The following is a 13,141-nucleotide window of genomic DNA, read 5'->3' as shown; positions in this document are numbered from 1 at the left end:
GGTTGTTTCACATTGGTTAACTGTGCTTCTCTGTTGCTTCCTTTCCTATCCCTGCAGCTCCCTGCGGAGGTCATTTCACAGGTTCAGAGGGAACTGTGCTGTCCCCAAACTATCCACATAATTACACCAGAGGCCAGACCTGTGTCTATGACATCTTTGTCCCTGGGGACTTTGGTAAGCATCTCAAGTATTATTTTCAGAATGGCAGAAAATTGTTACTTAAAGTCTGTTCAACTGCTGTTTATTGCCCATATATGGTGTAGGTGTCCAAAAATATTTTCTTCAAACATGGAGTTAGAGGAGGAGGCTAAGAGAGATCATCGTTTGTGTTTTCTGTGAGTTTTCAGCTAATGATGAGGATCGAGGCTAGACTGTGAAGAAACAGAGGCTTACTCTCAAAGCTGGTGACTATGTACTACCAAACAAAATGTTCAGACTTGCATAATTCATTTCCAAGTAGTAATTAATTTGTGTTTCATTTATTTCAGTGTTTTGTAAGTTTGGATCAGTATGTTTGATGATTACTGCCTTTGACGCTTTGTTTAAATACTTGTCTGCTGCTGGATTACTTTTTAGTCCCTGTATACTTGCCTTATATCTGACAACTGAATTGGCATAATATTGAGCCAGTAGTTACACAACGAATAGACAAAGGTCAGTGATAGCTAGGTGTGTGTCTGATGGAATCAAGTTTATTCAATACAAATTATTAGAATTCTTTACCAACATGCTCTTGAGACTGCTGCTCCTTTTCTGGTTTACCACTCTTATGTATGAGTTGCAGCACAACCTGAAGAATGGCAGTATTTGGGTTCTAGCAAGAGGTGTGAAAGCAGAATAGGATCAGGGTGAGCAGAAATTGATTGTGTTGACATGAAAAATGCTCTGTACTGTAGGTATGGTGAGGAAGGTCAAGCAGCAGAGGGCTGTGGGGAATAGATGGTGCAAGCAAATGCACGGGTGCTCGGTTTATCCAAGCACCTCTATATATACATAATTCAGCAAAGTCTCCAGAAGACCTTGATGTGCTTCTGCTCAAGATTCCATGTTAGTCATAAAGAGCTGCAGAAATCGTAGGCAGGGGTTTTTATTCTGTGAAGCGCCGTTCTTATGAAACACAGATTAATCCCCTGTGTGATGATCCAGCCCGACAGTTTACATCCTGTTGCCATCTCCCACTGCTTATAGAGTCCAAGAACCCACAGGTCTTTTTTTTTTTTTAATAAATATTGCATGCAAATGCAGCCTTTGCTTAAACTGCCTGCAAATGCTTAATGGAGTGTGGAAGTCGCCAAGCAACATTCCCACCTGGGCCTGCAAATTTATTCTGGGGACTGCAGGCTCAGAAGCTATTGAAAGTCCCACTGATGATGAGCAAGACTACTGTGGCATGGCTTGAGGGAAATATTTCCTGTGTAGTAGTCTAACAAAGCAATAGGGATTCACAGCTTGGGTAGAGCAAATTGAAAATGTTGGGACTACAACTCTAAGATATAAGAAGAAATCCTAAATTATCAGCATATGCCCCTCATTTCACTGGGAATATGTGAATCTTATCCCTATTTGTGTAAAACAAGCTCTCCAGTTTTTGCTGTAATGACAACCGACAAAATTGAGTCTGGGTATGTAGGTATTCTTAGAAAATGTCCATTGACCTGTTATACAGTAGAGCGTATTGGAACCACACAGCCCATCCCTACATTATTTAACTTATTTTACTTAATTATGTTAAGTTACACTAAAAATAAGGACAAGTACTTTACGAGGAGTCCAGGAGTGTTTTTATCTTCCAGACAGAGCAGCATGCAGTATAATTCTGTTTTCTCTGTAGCAGCTTGGCAGCTGAGTCTAGCCTATAGGCAGTCTGATAGCTGAAATCACATTTCAGTGTCTAGTATACAGGTAATTGAAATTTGTAAGCGCCTAGGGTAGAGTATCAAATGTGTGTGTTAGTTTGCCCCTCATATGACTGATAGTGTACCATAAGCCTTTGAGACATCATGTCAACCAGGTTGAACTGGCAGGAAAAGGTCAGTGCAAAATATCACTTCATGACTCTGGCCCAGTGACCTGAGGGTTTTAACACATGGGGGTAGCAGCATTATGTGGATGTATGTCTTTGTGTTTTGCTGTCAAGGTGTAGCTGCAAGCATTTAGGTAGACGTTGTTATAGATATATGTATTGTAAAATGTGTCTGAATATATAAAACAAAGCCTAAGCAGATTCAGAGTGGGGAGCAGTACATTTAAAATTAATTAAACTATGTGCTCTTGATCTTCATTTTTTAGAATACTTGATAAAGTTAGTGCCACCACAGTGCCTTACATTATGTTTGACGTATGGTTGCCAGGATGGTAACCAGCCATTAGCTGCTGGCCACAAGTATAATAATATAATAATAATATGGAAAATAATTCTCTATTGTAAACCAGTCATATCACAACTATATTTGCTGTATTTGCAGCAAACAGGGCAGGGCTGGAAAGTGGTGTTCATTTTTGAGGAAATATTAAACACTGTTGAAAAGTTTTTCAAGGATAACCTGATTTTTGTATTACAGTGTGTAATATTGCCATGTTCTTAGATCTTGGCAGTTATCTCACAGATGATAAGATTATCGCAGGTTGTGAAAAAAAAGCCAGTTATGATATTTTTTCACATTTGGCTATCTTGTTACTTAACCAACCTGGCTGACTGTTGAAGTAGTGACAATACACTCTGTCTACAAGAGTAAATAACAACAGCACTCTCATTCTGATGCACCAAGATGAGGAATTCACCATTCTTTATTTGTCGTAGTTGTTTTGTCAATCCAGATTGATAGTGGTGTTGTCTGGGGCAACAGCATGGGGCAGCACTATAAACCATATTCTACATTGAACTTTCATTTCTTTCTAATTACAAGGCTTGTGCATTCATACATATACAACTAATGCAAATGAAATAATCTGCTACATTTTTGTTTGGTTTTTTTTTTTTGTTTTGTCATCTGCTCTAGGTTTTCTCTTTCACAGGTTTTCTCTGTGTGTTTTAAGATTCTCTGACAGGTTCTCAGTGCAAAGGATTGTGACAGCTCAGTATTGGGTATTGATGTTTATACATGTGGTGGATGTTGGAAGATATTTTGTTCAGTGGTATTATAGTACAGTTTGTGTAGATTTACTGTTCTTTACCCAAGCTGTCATGGTTACTGTCTCACTGACTGAACAAATCCTGTGAATAGGTGCAGACTTCCCTGTATGTGTCTGTGTTTTTCTTTGGACTATGTCGTGCCACGCAACATTTTGCACCTAATATACTAGCATAACATATGCACATAATAAACATCCATCCATAACATCATAACACACTACAGTGTGATCTACTACAATTCTGCTTGAAACATCACCTTAGTCGTACAAATAAATTTCTGCCTTTTTGCAAAGGACTTGCTGATCCTGCATAGTTGATATTTACAGTTTGGCTACCTGGTTTTTGCTCTTGTCAGGTGCACATGTGTTAGAATATACATTTATGTACTGTATCCCAGTGGATGATCATAAAAATGATAATAAAAACCAGTGCTTGATGCACACTGTGCATATAGTCTGTAAAAAGGCTCTACATTCAAATTTGAGCAATCATTTCTTGGTACCTAAGCACTCGTGCTTATGCTCTGTGTATAGCTTATATTACTTTGCACCATTCAGATGTCATTAAGGTACAATGTGCATCTTTCTTGCCCTTTAATGTTTAATTATTCTGTCAGAAATAATGGTTGTAGTCATATTTCAAACAATAACTCTGCTTCTTTTTTAAAGAGATGAATTATTCATGGGACTCAACCTTTGCCTTGGGCACTGCTTGTAAACATACAGACATACAGTGCCCCACAGGAATTCACTGTTGTTTACACCAAGTCCAGTGGCTAGTGATAACGTTTTTGCCCTATACTTCCAGCAGGATATGGTCTTTTCTTATATAAAAACTGACTGACAGTCAAGATATTTTGATAAAATAAAACCCCATTGCGTGCACTGTTAAAAAATTACATTAAAAAAATAAACAAATAAAAAACATGTGGATGCACATTTATCTTTGACAAAATGCCAAACCGTGCTTCAAGGTAAATTGATTTTTTTTCCAGCCTAAGTTTTGTATAGTTTGTCTTTAGCCTAGAGGCTGTGTTTGTTGTTCGTGCAGTCTCCTTTGTGAATGTTTGATGGCTTCAAAAGTGAGCCAAATTCTTCCAATTAGCAGGACCCTCCATGATATTTTGTGTGTGTGTGTATGTATCTATTTCTTTTTCAATGTAAAATGTTGGTTTTTTGCTTTGAATTGGATTGTGCCTGGATTATTCCCAGTGATGTGCAGCAACATTCACTTCTAAGATCATTAACTTTGTAGATAAGCTTTGAAAATCAAGTATGGATCTAAAAGGCTCATTAAAATGAGATGATTGTCAAAAGCCATTTACATGTCTGAAGTCAAAGAGTCGAATTCTTAATGTTTTTTTTTTTTTTTTGGCAACACTGTACAACAGTATTACTGTAACATTATAACACATATTTTTGATTGTGGTTAACTTAACAAAAGTTGCATTTCATCCTATGGTAGTCTCTTACTGGAAGAATGCTCATAATGAGTCATTGGTGAATTTGATTTAATAGACACTACACTCAGTCACCTCTGTATATCTTGAGCTTGAGGCTTTTTATAGTTCCAGTGTATAGGTCTGTATCACACTAACAACAACATATGCATAATGGCTGCCACAGAATGTGTCAGGAGGGGAGACAGGAGCACTGACAGATTGTAGTAATAAATCTGGGCTGTAACAAGATGGACAGAGAATGAGTGAGAGAGAGACTGTGGAGACTGCAAGAGGTGAAGGCAGTGAGTCTAACTATGAGAAAGAGGCACATAGATCTTAGTTGAATGTGAAAGTCTCAGAGAGAACAAGTTAGATGGAGAGTGTGATAATGAGTGAGAGTTATAATGAGCAAGACCGAGAATGAGAAAAGAGGGAGAGAGAAACGGAGTGCTGCTGAGAGCGATCATAAAAACGCTGACCCTGGGGGCTGATTGTTGACTCATCGGTGATGTTTGTTAGAAAGTAAGATTATGCCAGGGGCCAGCCTAGTACATGACTAGCTACATCCCACACAGAAACCATTACCTTGTCTGTCTGCTTAGCTTACAGTATATGCCCAGCCCTCTATGTAATTAACCTAATATGAACTACGAACTCTGCTGTGGCCCCACCTTGACTTAAAAGGTATTTTTCTATGGGGCCCCACAGGTACATATGTTGGTGGATGTGCTTCTGTCAAACTTGAGTGTATTGAGCATTCTCTTGAGTGACTAAATTGATTTTATTTGACAACCTGTGGTTTTCAAGTTGTTTCAAGTTGATGACATCGTGTGTAGCCATTGTGTCAATGCAGTGGCTTTTAATGCTTGTTGGATACATCGCTGAACAGTGCTGAGGGTACTGTACACCGTTTAAAGAGTGAACAAAGAAAAAGAAAAAAGAAAAAGGAAAAAAAAGGTAAGAAGAGTGTAGCTAAAACTGGAAGTAAAAGAGGATAGTTATATATCCTTGTCTTTTTCCTCCTTTCTCTGACCAATACTTAGAGCCTTCAATCCACACAGGGGAGTTTTTACCCAAGATAGAAGCCTAATGGACTGGATGCGGCTTGTGCCAAGGTGCAGCCACATACTCCCTGCCAAAAGGGCTGATGCAATTTCACTGTGATAATGGGTCATTAAAAATATATGTGTCTGTGCTGTCATACAATCCCTCTGGTTTCTGTAAATGAGGCTTGTGTATTCTGTCACAGCCCAGAATCTCAGAAGGCCTGTGCTGCCACAAAGCAAAGACGACAGGTAGCTCCTCCATAATTCATAGCCAGAAGGACAAACATATGCTGCCATTTTCCTTACCTTTTACTGTTGCCTGTGCTGTGAGTGTCTTTAACACCTTCTCTGGGCTTTGTGCATATTTTGCCTTAAGGCACATGTATCTAATGCAGTTGCTGTGGGCAAAAATAGGCTCTCATTACATTGCAGTTACATTAGTGGTGTTGTGAGAAGTTGCTTTTTATTGCATGGCGCAATGATAGTTTACTGGAGTGTACCAGAAGGATCCGATGTTTCCCACCTATTTCATTTCCTGTCAATATGGACATATAGCCTGAATGAACAAAAATGTTTTTGTTAAATGTACCTATAATTGCAAGCAGATTGTAGTAATAGCTGGGAAATTGTTATTAACATATAAGCAGTAATTAGAAATGTTACAAACAAATGGAAACCAGGATATCAGTGTAAAAATATCAACTGCAACAGACAGATCTGTGGTCACTTATCATAGATATGCTTGAAATTTTAGAACTGCTTTGATAACCCCAAAATATTGTTTGTGTGTGTGACACAAGAAGGTAGAACTCAAAACCCCACGGCAGACATCAACAAGGCAAATAATGTCTAGTTAAAGGACGCTTTTCATGGTGAGGTTCTTACTCAGATGTCCAAACAGCATAAAGCACTAAAAAAGAAAAAAGAGAAAAGAGAAAAACTCTCAACAACCTTCACATCAACATAAAGTATTAACAGGACAAGTACCTACAACTTTCTTGTACACAAATGCAACTAAGATGAGCTGTAAAAGTTCTCTAGGAAAGAGATGTGTTTATACAGGCACGCAGCTGATCACAAGGACAATCAGCTTATAGGGAACAAGTGTCAGGAAATGGACACTCTCCAGTGGAAACTCTCCATGGCAACTCTTCAGGGTTGCCTAGAGGGCAGGTGATTTATAACTAAATAAGATGGTTGTGTGGATGATACAGGCATTTCCATTATATCTTGGTTAAGGTAGTTAAGTTGGCAAAGTGATAAAAATGCACAAAGCATGATGTAAGCAGGTTTTTTTTTTGATAATTGAAGTTGGAGGACCTACTTCTCTTGACTGTTGGACAAATCCTTTTAACACCTTTCAGACAGAGGCAATGGCAGAGGGAGATAGAGATACCCTGCAGAGGTAGTCAAGATTCACTGATTAGCTTCCACATGATACCTTAGAATTGGAGCCTGTTATCTAACTTTATACTCCATTTTGGATAAATACTCCACCAAAACTGCTTTGTCACCACAGAGAATTGATGTGCTGGCAATGCTTTCTTGAGTTTTTCGCCATGCCCAGATGAAATGGAATAAAATTGAAATGCTGCCACTACTGTGTGTAACCACTTAATGTAACCTTGAATATTTAATCATAAGCCCTGCATTTCAGCATGACTGTGTCACATAACATGCACTAGAATATTTTTCTTGAATGTCGTCACATGAAGATGTTTTCAGATAAGCTGCTCTCTCCTTGTTGAGGCAGCGATTCATAGTTTGGTAACAGTAGACTCAGCTGACAGTCACAAGTCAAATTGTTTTTGAACAAATTGTGAGGGCTGACGTAGAACACAAAGAAGTATACTTAACCAGAACCAGAGGAGAAATTCCTACCACTTTTTCATAATTGCTTATGAATCAAATATTATTGGGAAACCACAAAACAGATGCCGCATGAGTCTGTAGTTTCTGATCGACTTCAAGGATGTATGAGTAATCTGACCATAGGCTATTTCTCTGTTTTTGCTTAATGTGTTTGTGGGATGGAACTATTAAATAATACTTCCATATTTACATCTAATTTTTTATGTGAAAGAGGAGAAAAAGTGCTTATTTTATACCAGTACCTGCTGATGAGTCATCTATAACAAGCTGGCAGTCGTTTAGCATTGGTGGGTGATTAGCCATTTGGTTGGGTAGTTAATTATTAATATTTACATCTGAGGCAAATATAACCGTAGATGTTGCAGATTTGTTTTTAAAGCATTAGACTGTAGAGTAGGTGCTTTATAACATTTGCTTCTATAACACTGTAATGGTGAATTACAGTCAGTGAGGTTTTATATAACTTAAAAAAAAAAAAAAAAAAAAAAACAAACATATTACTAGCGAGACACTGTGGTAATATACTTGTTTTTATACTGAGTGCTACATACAGTAAACTTACTTGACCATGTAGTTTAAAGTCTGCTGCCAACATGAAAACAAGCACATGAATCTGTCCTCTTGTGAAGTGACAGTGATAATCTCTGAACCCCTGTTTCTGTGACTAGAGGTAATACTACTGATAAACCTAAGCCAAAGGCAGGCCAGAAGCATATTGGTTTGTTCAGGTTAAATAGCAACAGAGGAAAAAATGATGAGTACTGCAGGCATTATAGACTTGTGCAGTTGAAAAAGGACCCTGAGTAAGAACTCCAGTGTCTCTAAACAGCAACATAGATGCTAAGGGAGATGTGAATTTACTAGATGCTGATAAGCACAATGAACATTATTTCATGGACAGAAAGAATCGACAACTCCTCAATAACACCTTTTTAAAGAGAAATAACTGAACAATATTTCCCTCTTGCAACCTGTACATGAGCATGAGCAAGATAATACACACAGGGTGATCTCAGCCTTGCATCATGAAATTTCTTGCCTGGCTGGCATACATGAGTTTTATGATAATGCATCAGCTACAGACAAATACACAAGTCATCCCGTAGGCCACGCTCAGTCATTCTGTAGGAGAAAGATCAAATAGCAGAAAGATGAGAGATGAAGACTGAAGGAATCTCTCTAAGATTATGACATTTCTCTTCCCTGCTGTATTGTAATGATCCTATCTGCAGCATGCCCTTGTGTTTGACAGGGAAAGGACTCTATCCCAAAAGCTGAGATGATAAAGAAGCCAGATGAAAACTGAAAAGTGCATCCAAAGTTTATGGTGAAGGTGCTGTAGCATGTTGCCAATCAGACATGTTGTCTGTTTATCTGCTCTTGTGTTCTCTTTATAGGGGAGTTCTTAGCAGTTTTGTTTATTCTTTGCCCCAACCTTTAACACATCATCTGGTATTTCTTATCTCTTTAATAATGTTCATGTAGCCAAAACTGAAAACCAGTCTCAAAACCCACTCTTCAAGGTTGCCTGACTGTCAATCAATAATTTCCTTGATTGTAAATGATGTGCCTTCTATTAGCTCCCTTTACATATAGGTAAGGAAGAAAGCATATCTTGAAAATTGCTCATTAGAACAGCAAAACCACACCATACTGGATTGTCAGTCCAGCTGCTGCAACAGTTCTGGACTCATAATAATGTCAATGTTTATACACCAATCAGCAAATGGTATGACCACTCACAGATAAATGAACTCTATTGAGTGATGCTCATTTTCTTGTAACAGCAGGTCTAAGGTATTTTAGACAGTTCTGTCTAATTGGTTTGTATAGTGAACATTTGTCATGAATAAACATGATGTAGTTAGTTGGTATGTATCCATCATGGTAAAATGTTATTATAAACAAATTAAATACAAAGGTTCTTTTTTGGGATTTTTTTAAATATTCAAGAGTTAATGGACAGGGTTAAAATGCCAGGGAAAGAAGCTGGGGTAAACTCTGTTAATGGTGAAATCATTTTTCCAGGTACACACATACAGGGTACAGGGTACAGATTGCTTGTTGTAGTGTAATGGCTTGGGGATGTTTTCTTAGAAAACATTACTCCCCTTAATACCATCTCAGCACCATTCAGACAAATATACACAACATAGTTAGACATTGTTACTGACCAGGTGCATCAATTCATCGCCACAGTCTACACTTTTACAAATGAATACTTCCAGGAGGATAACAAGCCTTGTCACAAAGCACTCATCATCCTAAAATGGTTCCAGGAACATGACAGTGATTTTAATTTACTTCACTACCCTGCACTTTCTCCAGGTCCTACTCCAATAGAGCACCTTTGAGATGTGTTGGCAAGAGATTTTCACAGTGTGAATGCACTGGCAAATATCTGCAGGAACTGTGTGTATTGAGTCAGAATGAACCAAGAACTGGGAACCATCACTTTGTTGAATCTTTGCTTGAAAAGATTTAGCCTGTTTTTAGGCAAAAGTCTCTTATGCAACCATAGCTAGGTCTACCTTATAAAGTTAATTCTAAGTGTTAACTGCATATGACTGTGCTCTTCTTACAATCCCTTCATTTTCTGTAAATGACTCTAATGTATGACCACGCAGACTTAATCACATGATTAATTTTAACAGTACCCTGAATCCATTGATATCTAGCAGAAACCATCAAGATAGTAGAAACCATCACAGCTGCTTGTAACATTTTTCCAAGGGGTGCAAAATTAGATTGCCATTGCAATTTTTGCATTATCTATGCCCAACAGGCATAGTGACATTAAATAGAGGAATGCACTAATATCACAGTCTTATACCCAAAGAGGTATGTGATTAAAGCAGCTTAACTGCTTTGGGATAATTCAAGGTGAAGATACAGGCATGAAAATGTTGTCCATTGTCGAAGTGCACAGTGTAGCACCACCAGGGCTAGGCCCAGAGGACAAAAGATTCATCATAGTCCTGCATAAATTAGGGTAACAAGTTTACGATGATTTATTGACTTAATATCTGAACGTGATTACAGCAAAGGAGCAGATTGGAGTCATGCATCGCTAGCTTTGAATTAGAAGCAGAAATGAGCGACACTGTACGTGTGAGAGTACGTGTGCATGTGCTTGTGTTTGAGTGTGTGTGTGTCTGTGAGTGTGTGTTCACAAAGAGGGAGTGTAGCCTATTCAACATAGCAGTGTTGGTATGCTAATACCACAGCAGTGAGCTGTCCCTAAGGGTAAAATCATCTCGTATTCAGGCTTTGGTTCAGCCATAGGCATTCTCACTACTAAACAGATAAAGAAACAGGTCTGCCAGTGTTTCTCCATGCGAGTAAACATTTCTATGTGTATACGTGTGTTAGTGCATTTGAATTTTATTTTGGTTTTTTGTTGTTTTGCTTTGTCAAAGTGTTTGGGCTGTCATTTGTCTTTTGCTGTTGTATGTGTGTTTGATCTGTTTTATGTCATATACAATAAGTAGTAAGGCACCCTTATTATAAAAACATAGAAAGTGTTACATCTTTCCCCACGTTTCCTCCTTTCTGCTTGCTCCATGTCTTCAGTACTGTCATTTGGTTGGTTACTTGGTCAGTCCAAACCACCATCTCTTGGGACGTAAGGTGCGGCATGGCCTCCAGTGGCTATTGGGGGCATTTAGTTTCTCGTTTTTGTTTCTTACTCTGTCTCTCGTTCTCTCACTTTGTGTCTTTCTTGGTTATGTGGTTGGTGTAACAGTTTTACAGTGCTATACTGTGAGGTTAGATGCCAGAGGAGATCCATACTGGTACAGAGTGAAGATGACAAGAAGCTGCTCCATAATTCATAGCCAGAAGGACCAACATATGCTGCCACCTTTTACCTGTAGCAATTGCTTCTATTACTGGTGTTTTTTTGTTGTTGTTGTCGTCGTTTTTTTTTTTTTTTTTTTTTTTTTTTTTTACACCTTTACAGGTAGGTCTTGTGTGTATTTTGAAGTAAAACCCTGCCATATGCATTGCCTCCATTTACAGGGTGGCTGTTGTTGCTTGAGTTTTGAAAGATATTATTTAGTGTTTGGTTGAGATGACAGAAAAAACACAGTGCTAAAGAGCTCAGTGCCCACAGAAAATTAACTTATTTGCGGTAATCTGTCTTCATCAAGAGGAAATGCAGAGAGAAATGCATAAAGAATATGTAACTTGCAGAAGATGCTTACGCACTAGAGGGCGAGATTGAGACTGTAATCTTACCATTGTGTTCCAGTCAGCCATATCTATTCATTTGGTTGGAGAAATATCAGATTATTTTCAGGGGTGTGTACACATTGATATAATCAGGAATGCTCAGTTGGAAATATTCATTCAGGACATTATTTAAATAATGCTGTGTTCATTATAATAAGTTCTCAGTAGTTTGGCTCACTGCTTTTTACAGAAGATAAGATTTAATTATTACTTTTATGACAAACAATGGTGACGACGTGATATGTCATCAAATAAAGGCTTTTTAATTGAATTAAAGGTCAGACTCTAGAAAGACATTGTTCAGATGTCTTCTCCATGCAGTTCATAAAATGTGACATGTCGGCCCTTTTCTAGTAACCTGCCCAGTGGTCTTTGTTTATGTATTTATTTATTTTAGGAATTTCATTGTTTTTTAATTACTAGTGCCCTCTAAACAAGGGGTTGTTTGGTACAACACTACAAATACTTTTTATTATAGTAATAAAACACAGGGCTTCAATGTAGGAGTGTCACTGAGAGGAACCAGTATGTCTCATATGTAAAATCCGCCTGAAATTAAATTTCATCTATTTATTTATTTTGTCCACTACAGCATGCATATCTGCTCTGTAAATTACATGTCCTGTATTTTCCTTAAAGCTGGAGGGACACTGTTCTATCACAGGCAGGCAGTCATGATGACTGAGGTTAGCTTTCCTGCAAGTGTCCTTCTAATCTTTCTTACAAACATGAACTTGGTCTTGTCCTGCAACTTAGCTTGTTGAACAAGTAACCTAACAAGTATTCGCCAGGGAAAAGTGCACCGCCAATGTCAGTTTGCTTGCTAGACACAGTTGCTAATTAGCTCATGAGCTGCAGAACATTAAATAGCATGTAATCATACCTGCAAATGTCACTTTGGTCTGTTTAAATGCTGGTGTGGTCCTTGCTCTTCAGTGACACTGCTTATAACACACTGCTGATGGCTTATGAGCTACAGCATAAAATTGTTTACTCTTTCTCTCGTTCTCCTGCTGGTAACGGAGCACAGCCTGTCACCTGCTGTCAGTTGAATTCAGACACTGACACACCCCACTGGCAGCTGAGAGAAACAGCTGAGAGAAAAAAAGGAGCGTTTCGGATATTTCTCCAAAGATTTTTTTTTCTCTCTTGAGTGATAAAATACTATAGCAATACATTTAGATAATGGTAACAATATTTCAGATTGCAAAAGAGCTGACTAAATGTGATTTTTAATTTGAAGTATTACACAGTGTATTGTGTGAAGGTTATTTTCCACATCTTAAATGCCATGGCACTTTAAAAAGAGATACAAAAATCAAAGGAATACCTAACTATTGGTTGTTAAGAAAATGTCACACAAAGGTTTATAATAGGTGAGCAGATACTGCTTTACTTGAGGGTGTAGTGACCTAT

At 38.1% G+C, this 13,141-nt stretch overlaps 1 protein-coding gene across 2 annotated transcripts in view; it reads left to right on the top strand.

The window, feature by feature from the left end:
• LOC108888711 (CUB and sushi domain-containing protein 3) overlaps nucleotides 1–13,141 on the top strand; it is a 197,833-nt gene that overhangs the window by 96,266 nt on the left and 88,426 nt on the right. For both annotated transcript variants that reach the window (XM_018684823.2, XM_051076168.1), the window contains exon 31: nucleotides 58–174. In XM_018684823.2, the coding sequence (XP_018540339.1) occupies nucleotides 58–174 (117 nt within the window). The remainder of the gene's footprint in view (nucleotides 1–57; nucleotides 175–13,141) is intronic.

Source organism: Lates calcarifer, linkage group LG15 (genome assembly GCF_001640805.2).
Source record: "Lates calcarifer isolate ASB-BC8 linkage group LG15, TLL_Latcal_v3, whole genome shotgun sequence".
NCBI lineage: Eukaryota > Metazoa > Chordata > Actinopteri > Centropomidae > Lates > Lates calcarifer.
This window is presented reverse-complemented; position numbering and strand designations above follow the sequence as displayed.